The sequence below is a fragment of the Ranitomeya imitator genome, chromosome 3 (assembly GCF_032444005.1).
Source record: "Ranitomeya imitator isolate aRanImi1 chromosome 3, aRanImi1.pri, whole genome shotgun sequence".
In the NCBI taxonomy this organism is placed as follows: domain Eukaryota; kingdom Metazoa; phylum Chordata; class Amphibia; order Anura; family Dendrobatidae; genus Ranitomeya; species Ranitomeya imitator.
The window spans coordinates 378630515-378652691 of NC_091284.1; the positions used below are offsets into that span (position 1 = coordinate 378630515).

Below are 22177 nucleotides of genomic sequence, written 5' to 3' on the forward strand. Positions count from 1 at the left end.
TCCAGTGACATTTCACCCGGCTATCTACTATATAATTGTCTAAGGGTCACTTCCGTCTGTCTTTCTGTCACAGATATTCATTGGTCGCGGCCTCTGTCTGTCATGGAATCCAAGTCGCTGATTGGCAAAACGCCCACGACCATTGCCACGACCAATCAGCGACGGCCACAGTCCGGTGGCAATATGGCCGCTCTTTACTCCCCGTAGTCAGTGCCCGCTCCATACTCCCCTCCAGTCATTCAGTCAGCCTCACACAGGGTTAATGCCAGCGTTACCGGGGCATGGTGTAACGCACTCCGGTTACACAGCTATTAAACCTGTGTGACCAAGTTTTTACTATTGATGCTGCGTATGCAGCATCAATAGTAAAACGATCTAATGTTACAAATAATAATAATAATAATAAAAAACGTTATTCTCACCCTCCGACGTGCGTGCTGTCCGCCGGCAGGTTCCGGTGCTAAGGATGCTATGGCAGAAGGACCTGCCATGACATCACGGTCATGTGACCGCGATGTCATCACAAGTCCTGCACGCCTGCATGAGAAGGACCTGCCATGACGTCACGGTCATGTGACCGTGACATCATCACAGGTCCTGCGCTCATAGTCATACCAACCCTGGCACCGGAAGCTGCCGCGTGCACCGTACACAGGAGCCAGGACTAAGGTGAGTATATGTTTATTTTTTATTTTATGTCACTGGCCAATATACTACATTACTGGGCAATATACTACATGGCTGACCAATATACTACATACTACGTGGCTGTGCAATATACTACGTGGCTGGGCAATATACTACGTGGCTGGGCAATATACTACGTGACTGTGCAATATACTACCTGACTGGGCAATATACTACGTGTCTGGGCAATATAATACGTAGCTGACCAATATACTACATACTACGTGGCTGTGCAATATACTATGTGGCTGGGCAATATACTACGTTGCTGGGCAATATACTACGTGGGTGGGCAATATACTACGTGGCTGGGCAATATACTACGTGCCTGGGCAATATATTATGTGGCTGGGCAATGTACTATGTGGGTGGGCAATATACTACGTGACTGGGAAATATACTACGTGGCTGGGCAATATACTACGTGACTGGGCAATATACTGGGCAATATATACTATGTGGCTGGGCAATATACTACGTGACTGGCCAATATACTACGTAGCTGGGCAATATACTACGTTACTGGGCAATATACTACGTCGCTGGGCAATATACTACGTGACTGGGCAATATACTACGTGGCTGGGCAATATACTACGTGCCTGGGCAATATACTACATGGCTGGGCAATATACTATGTGGCTGGGCAATATACTACGTGACTGGGCAATATACTACGTGGCTGGGCAATATATACTATGTGGCTGGGCAATATACTACATGACTGGGCAATATACTACGTGGCTGGGCAATATATACTATGTGGCTGGGCAATATACTATGTGACTGGCCAATATACTACGTAGCTGGGCAATATACTACGTTACTGGGCAATATACTACGTCGCTGGGCAATATACTACGTGACTGGGTAATATACTACGTGGCTGGGCAATATACTATGTGGACATGCATATTCTAGAATACCCGATGCGTTAGAATCGGGCCACCATCTAGTGTTCTTATATAAAACTAGATGGTGTCCTGATTCTAACACATCGGGTATTCTAGAATAGGTATGTATGTACGTTGCGCTTAGCACAGCCACGTAGTATATAGCACAGCCACGTAGTATATAACACAGCCACGTATTATATAACACAGCCAGCCATGTAGTATATAGCACAGCCACGTAGTATATTGCACAGCCACGTAGTATATAGCAGCCACATATTATATAGCATAGCCCACGTAGTATATAATACAGGCCACGCAGTATATAATAACATAGCCCATGCAATATATAACACAGCCCACACAGTATATAACACATCCCATGCAGTATATAACACAGCCCACGTAGTATATAACACAGCCCACGCAGTATATAACACAGCCCATGTAGTATATAGCAGTGTGGGCACGATATCCCTGTTAAAAAAAATAAAAAATAAAAATAGTTATATACTCACCCTCCGGCGTCCACCGAAGCTGTCCCGATGCGCGTGATGCTGCCACCAGCTTCCGTTTCCAGTGATGCATTGTGAAATTACCCACATGACATAGAGGTCTCGCGAGACCGCTAAGTCATGTGGGTAATTTTGCAATGCATCACTGGGAATGGAAGCTGGCGGCAGCATCGCGCGCATCGGTGGACGGCGGAAGGTGAGAATAGCACAATTTTTTAACATTATATCTTTTTACTATTGATGCTGCATAGGCAACATCAATAGTAAAAAGTTGGTCCGGGAAGGAGCGACACACTGGCACTGACTTGAGGAGAGTAGGGAGGGGCCAATTCGCGGCCGGATTAAGCCTGTTGCTGATTGGTCGCGATCGGCAGGCCGTGACCAATCAGCAATGCGGGATTTCCATTACAGACAGACAAACAGACAGACAGGCGGAAGTACCCCTTAGACGATTATATAGATAGATAGAGACAAGTACATTGTCTGAGTGCTCCATACATAATACCACTATAACTAAAACATAATTGTTATTCATTTTCATTACTTTCCATAGCTTTGTGCAACACAGTTGTTTTTATGCTGCCAGTGCTAATTGTTGAATGTAAATCACTAATGTACACATTACTAATAATTCTCATTCATTTTCTTCTTCTTATTATTATTATTATTATTATTATAATCCACATTTTTTTTACATTTTAAAAAGATCTTAAGCATTGTAATTAGAAAACTACTGATAGGGCTATTATTTGAATTCTATCATATCTGTCTGACATCCATTGATAGCTGATGGTGGGATACAGTCACTTTATTACAAATGATGAGAACTTTTTTCTTCTTGTTATTCCAGATGTTACGTCACAACAGTTCTGCTTATGAGTCAAAGTGTGATCCACATTGCTACCATCACCTGTGTAATGATTCAGAACAAACTGGATGCACTATACACTGCTGCAATTCATCAGAATGCACACTTAACAGTGGTATGAAAGCAACTGTAGAACTATATATGCAGATATAATCATGTGTATGTAAAACAATAGACAAAAGCTTAATAGAAATGGTAGCCAAAGAGAATTTCCCACTAGTAGAACTTAGTGTATTTATTTGGGCAATCCCCATAGTCCAATAAAACTTTAAATTTAATAAAAGCTGCAAATTTAATGGATGGTACATGACTCTGGATAAGGCTGACCTCAAAAACTCCCAAGAAGGGGCTTCCAACTCACGGTCTGGTACCATCACCCCACTGAGCATCACAAAAAAAATAACGAGACACCTCCCAATTAACTATAATGCGCGCCTTATTAATTCCTTTCACCAACCATGCACGGTTCCATGTGAGACACGCTACAATGTCAGACCAGACAAGCACCACACTCGTATGGGATGACAAGAACCTAAGGCAATTACACTTATCATGGATCAAATCCCTAAAAGCCCTAGAACTCAAATCATTCTCAACTGCATGCAGCAAAAGAATATCAGGTGGTCTATCTAAAACAATACGAAATCGAAATTCAGGCAAAACCCTGCTCCAGAGCATAACCCTAACCCCAATCTGACGAACCAAAGTAACTTCTCTGGCAAGACCCAATTGTCTCCTGTCTGCCTCATATCACCACAAAAGGCACCCAAATAAACATAAGAATGTCCTAACACCAAGAACAAAAGGGAGGTTCCTGAAATACAACAACAAAAAACAGCAGGGGAGGGTGTGTAACTACATGAATCAAAGAAAACAGTGAAGAGTATACATTCAAAGGACATCATCATTAAATATTACAACAGTCACAACAAATGAGGCCTAACATGGAACCAATATCTAGCTGACTCCCACTGGCCAATCTTGCGCACAGCATGCACACCCAAACTCCAACGTGCTGCTTCTGCAGCAGCCCTGATCTGAAAAGTATGGGACTCAAAATCTGCACCATTTAAACCACACCGATTCAAGCAACGATGATATACACTCACAAACTGATAAACCAACAGTGCAGACCCAACCTGATGCATTAACAAAGAACCAGGCTCAGAACCTCTTACTTCCAAAAATGACAAGACACATCTAAGCAGACACTCTCCCATTCCTTGCACTCCTCAAAGCTCAACAACGCAGCCCTTGACAAAAAGATCCATCTTTGAACGCCTTAAATGACACCATACCACATCTGTTTCACAGACTACATCCTTGAATATTAACCACCATGATACTTCGCATTCTTAGGCTACGTTCACATTAGCGTTACGCTAATGTGCGTCGCTGTTGCGTCGGCGACGCAGCGGCGACGCAGCGGCGACGCGCCCCTATGTTTAACATAGGGGACGCGTGCGTTTTTTTGTTAGCGTTTTTCAACATGTGCGTCGTTTTCGACGCTAGCGTCGGACGCACGAAAATGCAAAAAGTTGCATTTTTCGTGCGTCCGATTTTCGTCAAAAAACGACGCACGCGTCGCAAAACGCAGCGTTTTTGCGCGCGTTTTTGGTGCGTCGCGCGTTGCATCGCCGACGCACCGGCGCGCAACGCTAATGTGAACGTAGCCTTACTTACAAGTTTCGCCCACCCGAAAAGATTAGAAAAAAGCCAAGACAAATGCTGCCCAAACAAAACAACACTCATATTTACACACCTTTTTAAAGCAATTTAATAACTTACTCAAAATCAGGAAGGATACTGGGCGATGTTAATCCTTCACCACTCGACTCTACCAAAATGTGCTTCATGAACCAAAAAAATCTTTTGGAACATCCTTCCAACCTATTAACTTAACTTAAAGAAAAACACCAATTCCGCTATAATGTCGGAAGCAACGGTGAACAGCAAACTCTCTTCAAATGCTTTCCTGATCATATAAAATAACATATAATCCCTGTCAACCCAAGAAACTTGCTCCGCTACCGCAATCATAAGGTTCTGCCACTGACGCCAAGCTGCCATATACTTTGTCAAATGTGTGGCAAGACCGAATTCCTAACCAATGTCATGGCTGAACTGAAACCAGATCCCACAAAAGATGGGGCCAAACAGTTTCTCGCTGCTCTGCCTCTGGTGCCAGCACGCAAAACCACTGCCACTGGAAGCGAGACAAAGCATCAGCTATTGAATTCTGTGTACCAGACACATGGGCAGCACAAAACCATACTTTAAATTCTAAGCACTTTGAAACAAGGGTACACAATAAAGCTACCACTGGTGGCAATCCTGCCAACATGTTATTTATACTATGAGCCACGCTTAAATTGCCACACATAAAATGCATTTTTTTTATCTTAAGCTCATAGCCCCAAACTTCCAAAACCACCACAATAGGAAACATTTCCAGCAAATCCATGTTCCTAATCACACACAAAGCTCTCCATGTAGCCAACCATTTCCCAATGACCACATTGGATACTACTGGCTTTAACTACATTGATCGTCCTAATATTATATAACTGCAAGAACTCAGCCCAAACCTTCAGATCCACTTTATGCTACCCATTCCAACAAGATGCTGAGGGTGCTTAACATCCGCTGTAGATTGTGCTATCCTGTGCGAAAACTCTACCCATGGGCAAAATTCTGCAAGCAAATTACGTTTTCTTAACAGAGATTGCATCTCCTACAGTCCAAGTTTTTTGGCTTGCAAGGCCTCCTATACTTTGATCTTCAGATCCAACAATTTGTCGGCTTGCAAACGGCAGTACATATTGACAAACTCAGAGTCAATCTCAATGCCCCAAAACTTCAATACTGTTGATGGTCTCTCCGTCTTTTCTGGAATATGGAGACACGGGGGTCAGCAGATGACCTAGTCTGCTATCTGAAAACGAATGGACCACGGATCATCCCACCGAACTCTGGCTCTCCTTCAGGCTAAAGACTCACTGGCTTTGCCCTTTCCCTCTTAAAACATTTGGTATGGCTGTGGGATCCCCTACATCTGGAGCCTTCACGCTTAATTTTGAATGATGATACAAAACAACACTCTTTTTCATTGAATTGCCACCACACACCTTTTCTTGTACCGGAAGAGGATGCTGCAGTACTTGTGACACCTCCAGAATGCCCAGGAAACTACTGCGATAACAATTTTGGGGCTGTTATTAGGTGCAACCATAAGCTAATATCCTTATGGTCTCAGCCCAAATTTGGTCGAACCACTTTTCTCTGCCTAAATTGTTCATCAGAACACAGCTGTACTGTACTAGCATAAGTGTGGTAAGCATTCCCGATTAAAAGTCTAAATAGCAAACCATAGCCGAACAAATATTAGGTGCCTTTTTGCCTATCACACTAGCCAATATGGTAAATGCTAGCAACCAGTTACATGTTCAAAGAATGAGGTGATAATGTCTCTGTCTTTGTTGCTCTCATCCTGCTTAACTCTACCAAAATTACATTTTTCCATTGGTAATAGGGAAAAGAAATCTAAATATATACATCCTACCAGATTTTCTCTCTCATTTATTGCTTCAAATGAGCTCCCATTGGACCCTTAAAACAGACAAACATCTCCCCTAGCTCTGTTGTTTAAGCAACCAAATCTACCATGCTGCTTGAAGTAGACACAAGAGTGACGGGGGCTTCCAAAGTAACACTAACACTTGAAAGAGGTTCCGCTGAGATGGAAATTCCAGCTGTGGGAACACTACCTTGCCAAACACCGCTAGGAACTGCACCAGCCACTGCAGATAACTAAACCCTAACAATCTGAAACAATTCTGCAGCCATGTTCTGCAAATTCTCCCTACTACCATTGACCAAACTTGAGCTCATCATACCACCACAACTAGCACTTACCCTTGAATGGACATCTACCACAGTCATAAGCATTGCACGCAAACCTTGTGTCTTAGCAGGGTGACTACGAGGGACCTTCAAAACAGCCATCACGTGTCCTCCATGTCGATCTTTGCTCTGATCCCCACTGCCCATTGACACTTGGCCCTCTTCTTTTGATGCAGACTCAGGCCCAGGGACATCGCCAGGAGAAATTGGTATAGTCAACCCACAGCCTGATCTGGTCATGCTGGTGTGAGTTGCTCGCCATCCAGGCAAAGCAGAAGGAACTCCAGCTGCACGTCTGCAGCTAGCGCTCCTGGAAACACCCTGCTGCTCCTTGACCCTGTTGTGCCGCTCCCTGTTGTGAATTCTGTGGCAGAGCTCCCTCCTGTGGTCACAAGTGGTACTTCGGCTGATTCTCTCTGTGAGCTTCCGTTGGTGGAGGAAAGTGGTACTGCGGCTTCTGAGTTTCCTTCCTCAGGTGATGTGGTGAAGTCGTTAGGTGCTGCTCTATTTAACTCCACCTAGTGCTTTGATCCTGGCCTCCAGTCAATGTTCTAGTATTGGACTTGCTTCCTCTAGGATCGTTCCTGTGGCCTGCTGCTCTGCATTAGCTAAGTTCTGCTTTTGTTATTTTTGTTTTCTGTTTTTTCCTGTCCAGCTTGCTTATCTTGTTTTTCTTGCTTGCTGGAAGCTCTGGGACGCAGAGGGTGTACCTCCGTGCCATTAGTCTGTACGGAGGGTCTTTTTGCCCCCTTTGCGTGGTTATTTGTAGGGTTTTGTGTTGACCGCAAAGTTACCTTTCCTATCCTCGCTCTGTTCAGAAAGTCGGGCCTCACTTTGCTAAATCCATTTCATCTCTACGTTTGTCTTTTCATCTTAACTCACAGTCATTATATGTGGGGGACTGCCTTTTCCTTTGGGGTATTTCTCTGAGGCTAGGTAGGCTTATTTTCTATCTTCAGGCTAGCTAGTTTCTCAGGCTGTGCCGAGTTGCATAGGGAGCGTTAGGCGCAATCCACGGCTGCCTTTAGTGTGGTTGGAGAGGATTAGGGATTGCGGTCAACAGAGTTCCCACGTCTCAAAGCTCGTTCTATGTTTTTGGATTATTGTCAGGTCACTGTATGTGCTCTGACTTCTATGTCCATTGTGGTACTGAATTATCTAATCATAACAGTACTGGAGGCCGAAAGTACTAATGATTCTCAATAGAGGGAAAAAAGAAGTTCTGAGACCATTTTTTTTTCTCTGCACTGTGTTTTGCCTTTTTTTTCCCCTAGACATTTGGATGGTTCAGGACACAGGTGTAGCGATGGACATTAAAGGTCTGTCTTCATGTGTGGATCAGCTCACGGCAAGAGTACAAAAGATTCAAGACACTATTGATCAGAAATCTATGTTAGAACCTAGAATACCTATTCCTGATTTGTTTTTTGGAGATAGAACTAAATTTCTGAGTTTCAAAAATAATTGTAAACTATTTCTGGCTTTGAAACCTCGCTCCTCTGGTGACCCAGTTCAACAAGTTAGGATCATTATTTCTTTTTTATGTGGCGACCCTCAGGACTGGGCATTTTCTCTTGCGCCAGGAGATCCTGCATTATGTAATATTGATGCGTTTTTCCTGGCGCTCGGATTGCTGTACGATGAACCTAATTCGGTGGATCAGGCAGAGAAAAATTTGCTGGCTCTGTGTCAGGGTCAGGATGAGATAGAGGTATATTGTCAGAAATTTCGAAGGTGGTCCGTACTCACTCAATGGAATGAAGGTGCGCTCGCAGCTATTTTCAGAAAGGGTCTCTCTGAAGCCCTTAAGGATGTCATGGTGGGATTTCCTATGCCTGCTGGTCTGAATGAGTCTATGTCTTTGGCCATTCAGATCGGTCGACGCTTGCGTGAGCGTAAATCTGTGCACCATTTGGCGGTATTATCTGAGCATAAACCTGAGCCTATGCAGTGCGATAGGACTTTAACCAGAGTTGAACGGCAAGAACACAGACGTCAGAATGGGCTGTGTTTCTACTGTGGGGATTCCACTCATGCTATCTCTGATTGTCCTAAGCGCACTAAGCGGTTCGCTAGGTCTGCCACCATTGGTACGGTACAGTCAAAATTTCTTTTGTCCGTTACCTTGATCTGCTCTTTGTCATCTTATTCTGTCATGGCATTTGTGGATTCAGGCGCTGCCCTGAATTTGATGGACTTGGAGTATGCTAGGCGTTGTGGGTTTTTCTTGGAGCCCTTGCAGTGTCCTATTCCATTGAGAGGAATTGATGCTACGCCTTTGGCCAAGAATAAGCCTCAGTACTGGACCCAGCTGACCATGTGCATGGCTCCTGCACATCAGGAGGTTATTCGCTTTCTGGTGTTGCATAATCTGCATGATGTGGTCGTGTTGGGGTTGCCATGGCTACAAGTCCATAATCCAGTATTAGAATGGAAATCCATGTCTGTATCCAGCTGGGGTTGTCAGGGGGTACATGGGGATGTCCCATTTCTGTCTATTTCGTCATCCACCCCTTCTGAGGTTCCAGAGTTCTTGTCTGATTACCGGGATGTATTTGATGAGCCCAAGTCCGATACCCTACCTCCGCATAGGGATTGTGATTGTGCTATCGATTTGATTCCTGGTAGTAAATTCCCAAAAGGTCGACTGTTTAATTTATCTGTGCCTGAGCACGCCGCTATGCGGAGTTACGTGAAGGAGTCCTTGGAGAAGGGGCATATTCGCCCGTCATCGTCACCATTGGGAGCAGGGTTCTTTTTTGTGGCCAAGAAGGATGGTTCGCTGAGACCTTGTATAGATTACCGCCTTCTAAATAAGATCACGGTTAAATTTCAGTACCCCTTGCCGTTGTTATCTGATTTGTTTGCTCGGATTAAGGGGGCTAGTTGGTTCACCAAGATAGATCTTCGTGGTGCGTATAATCTTGTGCGTATTAAGCGAGGCGATGAATGGAAAACTGCATTTAATACGCCCGAGGGCCATTTTGAGTACCTTGTAATGCCATTCGGACTTGCCAATGCTCCATCAGTATTTCAGTCCTTTATGCATGACATCTTCCGAGAGTACCTGGATAAATTCCTGATTGTTTACTTGGATGATATTTTGATCTTCTCGGATGATTGGGAGTCTCATGTGAAGCAGGTCAGAACGGTGTTTCAGGTCCTGCGTGCTAATTCTTTGTTTGTGAAGGGATCAAAATGTCTCTTTGGTGTTCAGAAGGTTTCATTTTTGGGGTTCATTTTTTCCCCTTCTACTATCGAGATGGACCCTGTTGGGGTCCAGGCCATCCATGATTGGACTCAGCCGACATCTCTGAAAAGTCTGCAAAAGTTCCTGGGCTTTGCTAATTTTTATCGTCGCTTCATCTGCAATTTTTCTAGTATTGCTAAACCATTGACCGATTTGACCAAGAAGGGTGTTGATGTGGTCAATTGGTCTTCTGCTGCTGTGGAAGCTTTTCAAGAGTTGAAGCGTTGTTTTTCTTCTGCCCCTGTGTTGTGTCAACCAGATGTTTCGCTTCCATTCCAGGTCGAGGTTGATGCTTCTGAGATTGGAGCGGGGGCTGTTTTGTCGCAGAGAAGTTCTGATGGCTCGGTGATGAAACCATGCACCTTCTTTTCCAGGAAGTTTTCGCCTGCTGAGCGAAATTATGATGTTGGCAATCGAGAGTTGCTGGCCATGAAGTGGGCATTCGAGGAGTGGCGTCATTGGCTTGAAGGAGCTAAGCATCGCGTGGTGGTCCTGACTGATCATAAGAACTTGACTTATCTCGAGTCTGCCAAGCGGTTGAATCCTAGACAGGCTCGTTGGTCGCTGTTTTTTGCCCATTTTGACTTTGTGGTTTCGTACCTTCCAGGCTCTAAGAATGTAAAGGCGGATGCCCTGTCTAGGAGTCTTGTGCCCGACTCTCCGGGTTTATCTGAGCCGGCGGGTATTCTCAAAGAGGGAGTAATTGTGTCTGCCATCTCCCCTGACTTGCGGCGGGTGCTGCAAAAATTTCAGGCTAATAAACCTGATCGTTGCCCAGCGGAGAAACTGTTTGTCCCTGATAGGTGGACGAATAAAGTTATCTCTGAGGTTCATTGTTCGGTGTTGGCTGGTCATCCTGGAATCTTTGGTACCAGAGAGTTAGTGGCTAGATCCTTTTGGTGGCCATCTCTGTCGCAGGATGTGCGTTCTTTTGTGCAGTCCTGTGGGATTTGTGCTCGGGCTAAGCCCTGCTGTTCTCGTGCCAGTGGGTTGCTTTTGCCCTTGCCAGTCCCGAAGAGGCCTTGGACACATATCTCTATGGATTTTATTTCAGATCTTCCCGTCTCTCAAAAAATGTCAGTCATTTGGGTGGTTTGTGATCGCTTCTCTAAGATGGTCCATTTGGTACCCTTGTCTAAATGACCTTCCTCCTCTGATTTGGTGCCATTGTTCTTCCAGCATGTGGTTCGTTTACATGGCATTCCAGAGAATATCGTTTCTGACAGAGGTTCCCAGTTTGTTTCGAGGTTTTGGCGAGCCTTTTGTGCTAGGATGGGCATTGACTTGTCTTTTTCCTCGGCTTTCCATCCTCAGACTAATGGCCAGACCGAACGAACCAATCAGACCTTGGAAACATATCTGAGATGCTTTGTTTCTGCTGATCAGGATGACTGGGTGTCCTTTTTGCCTTTGGCTGAGTTCGCCCTTAATAATCGGGCCAGCTCGGCTACCTTGGTTTCGCCGTTTTTCTGCAACTCTGGGTTCCATCCTTGTTGCTCTTCTGGGCAGGTTGAGTCTTCGGACTGTCCTGGTGTGGATACTGTGGTGGACAGGTTGCAGCAGATTTGGACTCATGTAGTGGACAATTTGACCTTGTCCCAGGAGAAGGCTCAACGTTTCGCTAATCGCAGACGCTGTGTGGGTCCCCGACTTCGTGTTGGGGATTTGGTTTGGTTGTCTTCTCGTCATATTCCTATGAAGGTTTCCTCTCCTAAGTTTAAACCTCGTTTCATTGGTCCGTATAGGATTTCTGAGGTTCTTAATCCTATGTCTTTTCGTTTGACCCTTCCAAATTCTTTTCCCATCCATAACGCCATAGGTCATTGTTGCGGAGATACGTGGCACCTATGGTTCCATCTGTTGATCCTCCTGCCCCGGTTTTGGTGGAGGGGGAGTTGGAGTATATTGTGGAGAAGATTTTGGATTCTCGTGTTTCAAGACGGAAACTCCAGTATCTGGTTAAGTGGAAGGGTTATGCTCAGGAAGATAATTCGTGGGTCTTTGCCTCTGATGTCCATGCTCCTGATCTTGTTCGTGCCTTTCATATGGCTCATCCTGGTCGTCCTGGGGGCTCTGGTGAGGGTTCGGTGACCCCTCCTCAAGGGGGGGGTACTGTTGTGAATTCTGTGGCAGAACTCCCTCCAGTGGTCACAAATGGTACTTCGGCTGATTCTCTCTATGAGCTTCCGTTGGTGGAGGAAAGTGGTACTGCGGCTTCTGAGTTTCCTTCCGCAGGTGATGTGGTGAAGTCGTTAGGTGCTGCTCTATTTAACTCCACCTAGTGCTTTGATCCTGGCCTCCAGTCAATGTTCTAGTATTGGACTTGCTTCCTCTAGGATCGTTCCTGTGGCCTGCTGCTCTGCATTAGCTAAGTTCTGCTTTTGTTATTTTTGTTTTCTGTTTTTTCCTGTCCAGCTTGCTTATCTTGTTTTTCTTGCTTGCTGGAAGCTCTGGGACGCAGAGGATGTACCTCCGTGCCGTTAGTCGGTACGGAGGGTCTTTTTGCCCCCTTTGCGTGGTTATTTGTAGGGTTTTGTGTTGACCGCAAAGTTACCTTTCCTATCCTCGCTCTGTTCAGAAAGTCGGGCCTCACTTTGCTAAATCCATTTCATCTCTACGTTTGTCTTTTCATCTTAACTCACAGTCATTATATGTGGGGGGCTGCCTTTTCCTTTGGGGTATTTCTCTGAGGCTAGGTAGGCTTATTTTCTATCTTCAGGCTAGCTAGTTTCTCAGGCTGTGCCAAGTTGCATAGGGAGCGTTAGGCGCAATCCACGGCTGCCTTTAGTGTGGTTGGAGAGGATTAGGGATTGCGGTCAACAGAGTTCCCACGTCTCAGAGCTCGTTCTATGTTTTTGGATTATTGTCAGGTCACTGTATGTGCTCTGACTTCTATGTCCATTGTGGTACTGAATTATCTAATCATAACAGTTCCCTAGCACCAATAGCACCATGGCTCCTGTCCTTTCTGCTGGTATGCTCCTGTCTCCTGCCTGCCGCAAATCTCCTGGCATCTCATGCTGTTGAACGCTGCGCAGGCAGCACTTCCCGGGTTCATGGCCAGCTCAGGTAATGACGCTAACTGCGTCATCACACCAACCCCATGCCGGAAGTGGAAGATCCACGTCACTCACCTCCTCCCTGGTTCCCAGCTGGCGCTGTGGATTCCTTTGGGAGAGCTGCGCTGGTGGTGAAGACAGAGGCACCACTGGCGTCCCTGTAGTGTCTCTGCTGGGGCTCAGGATCCTGTGTCTTCAACAAGAAATCACATGAGGGCTGAGTCTCTCTGGAGGATGAAACCTCCTCGAGTGCTTTGAAGGTACCAGTTCTGAAGTCTCCTTGCTTACTCTTCTGGCCGTAGTCCACCTCTCCATCTGGCTCTGAAGCCACTGCTGGCCACTTTGTCCTGCCAAATACCTCATCTCTTGAAGCAAGGCCTCCATTTTCACAGATGTAAGTCCACGATGTAAGTTTGTAGTTCAGGTGAAAATGTTAGTCCGATGTCCATGTATAGAATCTCTGCCCCCTTCGTGACCATAACCCATGTACCCCCACATTAGTCCCTCCTACTAACCAATCCAAAAAGACCCTCAAACTACCTCACTTCTCATTCCCCTCCCTCCACATTTATCGAGACCAACCACTCCCCAAAAAATAACCCCTCATGCACCAAACTGGGCCTAGCATCCCTCCTGAGTCATGGAACCATCCCCTAAACCCCGTGGGGGGCATGCAGTCACGGCTATTCCTTTATACATAATTTGCAGGAAGGGATAACATATAAGCAAGGATTATGTGAAACCTAAAGGTTCATTTACACAACACAATTATGTTGAAAATGCATTCCTAGGAACGATCATTTGACGATATACATGCAATCTAAAAAGGCTGCTGATTACCTGACAAATGAACAAAATGCTTGTTTGTATGGCAAAATGATCTTTTGATTGTTCTTTCCTTTGGTTGTTCTTGGCATCATTCTATGTAAACAGGATCTGTGCTGTCAAGAACAATGACAGACTATTTGCGCAGAGCAAACTACTGTGGTGTGAAAAAGTGTTTGCCCCCTTCCTGATTTCCTATTCTTCTTAAGGCCCCTTCACATTAAGCGACGCTGCAGCGATACCGACAACGATCCGGATCGCTGCAGCGTCGCTGTTTGGTCGCTGGAGAGCTGTCACACAGACAGCTCTCCAGCGACCAACGATCCCGAAGTCCCCGGGTAACCAGGGTAAACATCGGGTAACTAAGCGCAGGGCCGCGCTTAGTAACCCGATGTTTACCCTGGTTACCAGCGTAAAAGTAAAAAAAAAAAAACACAACATACTTACCTACCGCTGTCTGTCCCCGGCGCTCTGCTCTGCACTCCTCCTGCTCTGGCTGTGAGCGTCGGTCAGCCGCAAAGCAGAGCGGTGACGTCACCACTCTGCTTTCCGGCCGCTGTGCTCAGTCAGTGCAGGAGGAGTGCAGAGAAGCTGAGCGCCGGGGACAGACAGCGGTAGGTAAGTATGTAGTGTTTTTTTTTTTTACTTTTACGCTGGTAACCAGGGTAAACATCGGGTTACTAAGCGCGGCCCTGCGCTTAGTTACCCGATGTTTACCCTGGTTACCAGTGAAGACATCGCTGGATCGGTGTCACACACGCCGATCCAGCGATGTCCACGGGAGATCCAGCGACGAAATAAAGTTCTGGACTTTGTTCAGCGACCAACGATCTCCCAGCAGGGGCCTGATCATTGGTCGCTGTCACACATTACGATTTCCTTAACGATATCGTTGCTACGTCACAAAAAGCAACGATATCGTTAACGATATCGTTATGTGTGAAGGTACCTTTAAATATTTCAGATCACCAAACAAATTTAAATATCAGAGTAAGATATCACCCAAATGAGTTTTTAAATACAGGTCTTAATTATTAAAGGAAAAAGACATTCAAATCTACAGGGCCCTGTGTGAAAAAGTGATTGCCCACTAATAACTGGTTGGACCAGCCTCTTACCAGCAACACCTGCAATCAAATGTTTGCGATAACTGGCAATAAATCTTTTTATTTTGCTCTGGAGCAATTTTGTCCCACATATCTTTGCAGAATTGTTGTAATTCAACCACATTGGATGGTTTCCGAGCATGAACTGCCTTTTTAAGGACATGCCACAGCATCTCAGTCGGATTAAGGTCAGGACTTTGATTAGGCAATTCCAAAGTCTTAATTTTGATTTCCTTACACCATTCAGAGGTGGACTTGCTGGTGTGCTGGATCATTGTCCTGCTGCATAACCCAAGTGCCAGTTTGAGGTCATGAACAGATGGCCAGATATTCTCCTTCAGGATTTTTTGGTAGACAACAGAATTCATGGTTCCAGTTACCAAAACATGTCTTCCAGATCCTGAAGCAGCAAAACAGCAACAGACCATCACACTATTACCACCATATTTTACTGCTGGTATCCATTTCTGAAATGCTGTGTTACTTTTACACCAGATGTAATGGGACATACACCTTCCAAAAAGTTTAACTTTTGTCTCGTCAGTCGACAGAGTCTTCTCCCAAATGTCTTGGGGATCATCAAGATGTTTTCTGGCAAAACTAATATGACCCATCATGTTCTTATTCCTTAGTAGTGGTTTTTGTCTTGGAACTCTGCCTTGCAGGCCATTTTTACCCAGTCCCTTTCTTATGGTGGAGTCATGAACACTGACCTTAACTGAGGCAAGTGACGCCTGCAGTTCTTTGGATGTTGTTCTGTGGTCTTTTGTGACCTCTTGGATGAGTCGTTGCTGTACTGTTGGGGTAAATTTGGTCTGTCAGCCACTACTGTGAAGCTTCACCACTGTTCCATGTTTTCACCATTTGTGGATAATGGCTCTCACTGTGGTTCGTTGGAGTCTCAAAGCTTTAGAAATGGCTTTATACCCTTTTCCAGACTCATAGATCTCAATTACTTTGTTTCTCATTTGTTCCAGAATTACGTTGGATCTAGGTGTGATGTCTAGCTTTTGAGGACCTTTTGGTCTACTTCATTTTGTCAATAGGTCTTATTTAATTGATTTCTTGATTGAGAACAGTTGTGGCAATATTCAGGCCTGGGTGTGACTGGGCAATTTGAACTTTGTTTCCCAAATATGTGTTAAACCACAGTTAATTTATTTTTTAAGGGAAGGGGGGGGGGGGGAATCAGTTTTTCACACAGGGCCTTATAGGTTTAGATTTCTTTTTCCCTTAATAATAAAGACCTTCACTTATAAACTGCATTTTGTGTTTACTTTTGTTATCTAATATTTAAATTTGGTGATCTGAAACATTTTAAGTGGGACAAACATGCAAAACAATAGGAATTCAGGAGGAGGGCAAGCACTTTTTCACACTACTGTATATCAGATCGTTCAGTGTGCATCTGAAGTGGGATCAACCTGTGAACACAGGCTATTAAATGACCGCCGACCAGCAAACATGTTTGTCAGTGGTTGTTTAACGCTGCACAGTGTAAATGGACCTTTAGAGACTGTCAAGTAGTCCATACCTTAGGTTGTGTATGCCTATAAAATGTTTGTCTGTTAAAATATCAAGCATATTTAACAGCTCCCTCGCAATCCTACATTGGTAAGTGATTCAGATATAAACAGATCATATACTAATAAATACACATTGTTCAGTGTAATTATTTGTATATCAATTCTTTAGTGATGCCTACAGAACCAGACCTACTGAATATATTGATAACTAAAACCCAGAACTTGCCCCAAATGTTCCAGATTTACTGAAATGGTTTAGAATTTTGTCCATACTGTAGCTGCAAGAAATATATTTATTTTAGGAGTATATAGAATGCTTTAATAGTGAAACTTCTCACATCATCCTTGGCATCTTTGGTCAACGTGGACAAGATTAATTGCATCTAACCATCAAAAGCTTAGAATAGAAACTAGTATTTATATCATCAGATGCCCTTACAGTTTATTTTAATCCTAAACCTCTATTTAATGTTACAATCTAATATTTCTAATATACTTTAATTAAAAAGTCCCTATTGTTCCATCACTACTCTATCCAAATGCATAATATTTTTTTAGGCTTCCTGTGTGATGACACTTAATTTTAGAATCCCAGTGCATGCTCAAAAGAGTCGTCATTAGGGGGCAGAGACTACTGTCACTCCCGCATCCCCTACCCACACCCCGAAACAAAGCCTCATTAGTGACATCAGATGTCAATTCCAATGGATGCTTAGTAGGATCTTGCCACTGTGCAGTGTTCATCTCAGTGCAGTGAAAATGTGCTCTCTCTCCAGCTTTGATGAGAAGTGATGAACCGGCACAAAAACAGCACATCAGTGCGCGTTGTAAGGAGAGAAAAAACGAGCAGAGACCAACGCCGCAAGTGACCTTCTTTATCCTAATATGCTTGGTGCAAATTTGGTGTGGTTAAGAGTTTCAGTGCACCAACCCAACTCTGTGATTTCCTGTATCTCTGCTCCTGTCTTCATTGATTGACAATACTGGCTTTGCAGGAAGCAGCATTGTTTCCATTGAAATTTTGCGCATGCGCTGAGTGTGCAAGCCGGGCACCTGCACAAGATGTAACAAAGAGAGAAGACTGGATAAAAGATTTTTCTGAGCATGCACAAAATTTCAAGGAAGTCTAGGAAAAGGGAACATGAATCACCTTCTCTTCCTCCTGCATACAGGGGAAGGACAAATTTGGCCACAGCATCTAAGGGGATAAACTGCAGAGATCAGTGTTCTCAGAGTTTAAAGAAGCGCTCCCACTAACATTATTATTCTTTAAATGAATGTAGTAATGTAGGGTGAGTGTATGTATGTATGTATGTATGTGTATGTATATTAGTATACTCACCTACCACTGCTCTCTCTGGGATCCAGCGCCATTCTCCTGCGCTTCTCAGTGATGTCACCACAAATGAGACCTGCCAACTCACTCTATGCTCTATGCATGAGCCGGAAGTCACTGTTATAATGAAAGCCTATGGAGCCTTGTTCTGATACTCCATAAACTTACTTTGCAAAAGTAACTTTTGGATCACGCAGAGCACAGTTGTAAAGCAGGTGATCGGATGCAACACACAGAGGGACACGAGGAGCAATCAATTAGCTATTTATTTCCTCAGATATGGCAGGAAATTGCAGTAATTATGAAAACAGTTAACAAGGTGAAACTGAATAATGAAAAGTAAATTGTACACTATAGGGCATATAATGAGCTCACTTGAAACGTTAGAGAAGCTTCTTGAGGATTATGCTTATGTCCCTCAAACCAGGGTAAAATACCCGTTCCTGTGAGAGCTACTGTGCAGCCTCCTCCCACAGTGATTTCTTCTGCTAGGCCCCAAGCCCTCCTGACATAGTCTACCAAAAGCACATTGGGCATCCTATGCGTCAATTGACCCCTTCCCTGTCCGCTGCCCCAGCCCATGCCAACCTCTGTATCGTACATCAGTGCTCGAAGTGATGGCCCAATTCACTCATGTCTCCTGTTCACCACAGCAAGCATCCCCTTCTGGGAGGAGTCTCCTTAGAGATCTTCAGAGCTTGACCGACGTCAGGTGTCTTCCAGGTCTGAGTGAAAGAGGGCTGGGCTCTGGCTCTTGACTGGCGTCGTCTGGGCTCTGGGTCTTGACTGGTGCAGGTCTGGGTTTCGGCCCTTGACTGGCATGGTCGGGACTCTGGGTCTTGACTGGCGCACATCGGGAAATCGGGTCTTGAACGGCGTAGTCAGGACTCTGGGTCTGACCTTTTGCAACTGGACAACAGCCTGCTTGTGCACGTTTCCTGCTGAGGCCTGTCAGTCTGGTGGCAGCATCTGCACCTATGCACGTCTGAACCACTCTCTCCTTTGACACCACAGCGGGAGATTCAAATCCCACGCAGCACCGGCTGATCCAATGAGCGGTGCTGTGCGGGATTTGAATCCCCCGCCAAAGTCGTGCGGCACCACTCATTGGCTAGCGCCGCTGATCTCCCGATGGAATAGCTGTGCCATTTTTGTCACAGCTTCCGGCAGCAGTGTATTGCCGTATAGCGACACAATCGCCGGAAGCTGTGACAGAGCCGATTGGCAATTATATATTAGATGGATTATAGGCTTACAGGTGAGGATTACTTTGATTTTGATTTTTATGTTAATAAATGGGAAAAAGAGGGGATTTGATTAGTATTTTGTTCAATTAAAGGACTTTTTTCTGTTTGTCTTTTTTTTCTTTTCACTACAGGGTTAGTAATGGGGGTGGCTGAAAGATACCTCTCCATTACTAATCTCTGGGCTTGATGTCAGCGGACATAAGCCAGCTGACATCAAACCAAAACCATTACTCCTCTTGCCATCGCACCAGGGCAAGTGGAAAGAGCCGAGGTTAAGCACCAAAATTAGCGCATCTAATTGATGCGCCATTTCTGGGGCAGCTGAGGGCTGATGTTATTAGTCTGAGGGCCCCTTCCCAGCCTATTAATATTAACCTAGTCTGTTTAGCCTTTGCTGGTTATCTATAGGGGGAACCCAACATTTTTTTGTGGTTTCCCCCATTTTAATATCCAGTAAAGGCTATGCAGACAGTTGTGAGCTGATATTAATAGCCTGGGAAACTTCATAGAAATTGGCCCATTCCCAGAAAAATAACACCAGCCTCCAGCTGTTTGCTTTACTTTAGCTGATTAGTAAAAATAAGGAAGATCCCCACTATTTTTGTACAGTAAGGTACTGCATGCACTGCATTAATTATCTTACTGACATATTTCTCACTATGCATAGGCACCAGCTTGTGAATACTCTCATCAGTGCTTGCCTGCTCTCACTGCTATCAGCAAGACTAGACGTACGCTGATGAGAGTAGTAGTCATCAGCTAATGCGTGACCGGCAGTAATCTTTTCACTGCCGGTCACAGCTGCTGGCTCAAATGCTGTCATCCATGTGACAGTGTGGGAACCGCAGCACTGTGGCGGTACCGTCAGTAAGGTTACCTCTGATCAAAGCCGGTGTTTTCCGCACTGTCATATAGATGACAGTGTGGGAACCGCCAGATGTTCGGGCCACCATTCATTTGAATGGGGTCCGGGATCAAATTCGGATACCTTTCTGGTACTTGAACTGAAATTTTTTTTTACAAACTTCAGCCAAAATCGATGGACCTGAACATCCATGGGTCCTCACATGCCTTCTAGTGACTTCTCTTCATATGCTGAGAACTATATTTTACTATTACATTCACTGCGATGTAGGTTCTGCAGACACTGCCCCTTACATTTCAGGGCTGGTATGTTTCAGCAAAACACTGGCTCCTTCAGGGGGATCAGGACACTAAAATAGAGATGAACTTATTGTAAATAGTTACATTTTTCACATTACTCATTATTAACCTTATTGCGCCCTAGAAACCAGTACAGCTCCAAGTACACAGGTGATGACTACAGCCACTTCTACCACGACCACAGCTACCACTACTACAACAACAATTGTATACAGTGTAAGTATTAAGAGTTATTAACATTAAGAAAGTATTCTCTTTCCTTTTGATTTCGCAAAATAAATACCATCCTGCCATCAAAGTTCTAGTACCTGTTATTAAAGGTGTTGTCGCAACTACTTAAATGGTTAAAATTACAAAGTGCTTGTAGAAAAAAGAAAGGAGGAAAGAAGAAAATAACAACCCTTTAACTTCTACCTGACAATATGCTATATTTTGTGGGTACTTCCCGTCAATGGACGTACCAGTACATTATGGAGATTATGCAGGCACAGGAGATATGCCCGCACAATCTCGGCCAGAAGCTCGGCTTAACTGATAGCTGAGCTCCTCCTGTAACAGCCAAGGCTGGTGGCAGCACCATCTTGGTTATTTAACCCTCGAAATGCTGCAATCAATAGCAATTGTGCCATTTAGAGTGTTATGAGAAGGATTAGGCTCCCTCTCTCACCACATTGGCACCCCATCAAAGCGACTGGTTGTTATGGCAGCCGGAGTCTTGGTCTGCAAAGCACGGTGGCCTATTAGGCTCTACTATAAGCAGGGTCTAAAAAGCTTTTGTCATTGTCAAAATGACAGCCATAGTGCATTTCCAGGCATGTGTATTGCAATGCATTAGGGTACCGTCACACTATAACATTTCGATCGCTACGACGGTACGATTCGTGACGTTCCAGCGATATCGTTACGATATCGCTGTGTCTGACACGCAGCAGCGATCAGGGATCCTGCTGAGAATCGTACGTCGTAGCAGATCGTTTAGAACTTTCTTTCATCGCTGGATCTCCCGCTGTCATCGCTAGATCGGTGTGTGTGACACCGATCTAGCGATCTATCGATGCGATCCAGCGATGCGTTCACTTGTAACCAGGGTAAACATCGGGTAACTAAGCGCAGGACCGCGCTTAGTTACCCGATGTTTACCCTGGTTACAAGCGTTAAACTAAAAAAAAACAAACAGCACATACTTACATTCTGGTGTCCGTCAGGTCCCTTGCCGTCTGCTTCCCGCACTGTGACTGCCGGCCGTAAAGTGAAAGCAGAGCACAGCGGCTGTGCTTTCACTTTCACTTTACGGCCGACAGTCACTGAGTGCGGGAAGCAGACTGCAAGGGACCTGACGGACACCAGAATGTAAGTATGTGCTGTTTGTTTTTTTTTAGTTTAACGCTTGTAACCAGGGTAAACATCGGGTAACTAAGCGCGGTCCTGCGCTTAGTTACCCGATGTTTACCCTGGTTACCCAGGGACCTCGGCATCGTTGGTCGCTGGAGAGCTGTCTGTGTGACAGCTCCCCAGCGACCACACTACGATTTACCTACGATCACGGCCAGGTCATATCGCTGGTCGTGATCGTAGGTAAATCGTATAGTGTGACGGTACCCTTAGTGTGGTGATCAGATAAATTAATTAATCCAGAATTGCACCAGAATGGAAACTGAAGGTAACTGGATACAGTCACTGTAAACAATGTTTGTGCTTGTTTTCACTCTCACCCCTATAATCCTTCACTTTCTGCTAACTCTCCTAATCCCTACATCTAGTAAGGAACTGTTCATCTCTTCTTCAATCCTCCCCATCC

General features: G+C 44.9%; 1 protein-coding gene across 1 annotated transcript in view; it reads left to right on the forward strand.

Moving 5' to 3' along the window:
* Window positions 1-22177, forward strand: part of LOC138669989 (uncharacterized) — a 171959-nt gene that overhangs the window by 140378 nt on the left and 9404 nt on the right. Inside the window, exons 7-8 of the mRNA XM_069756922.1 lie at window positions 2946-3078; window positions 20504-20595. Of these exons, the coding sequence (XP_069613023.1) occupies window positions 2946-3078; window positions 20504-20595 (225 nt within the window). The remainder of the gene's footprint in view (window positions 1-2945; window positions 3079-20503; window positions 20596-22177) is intronic.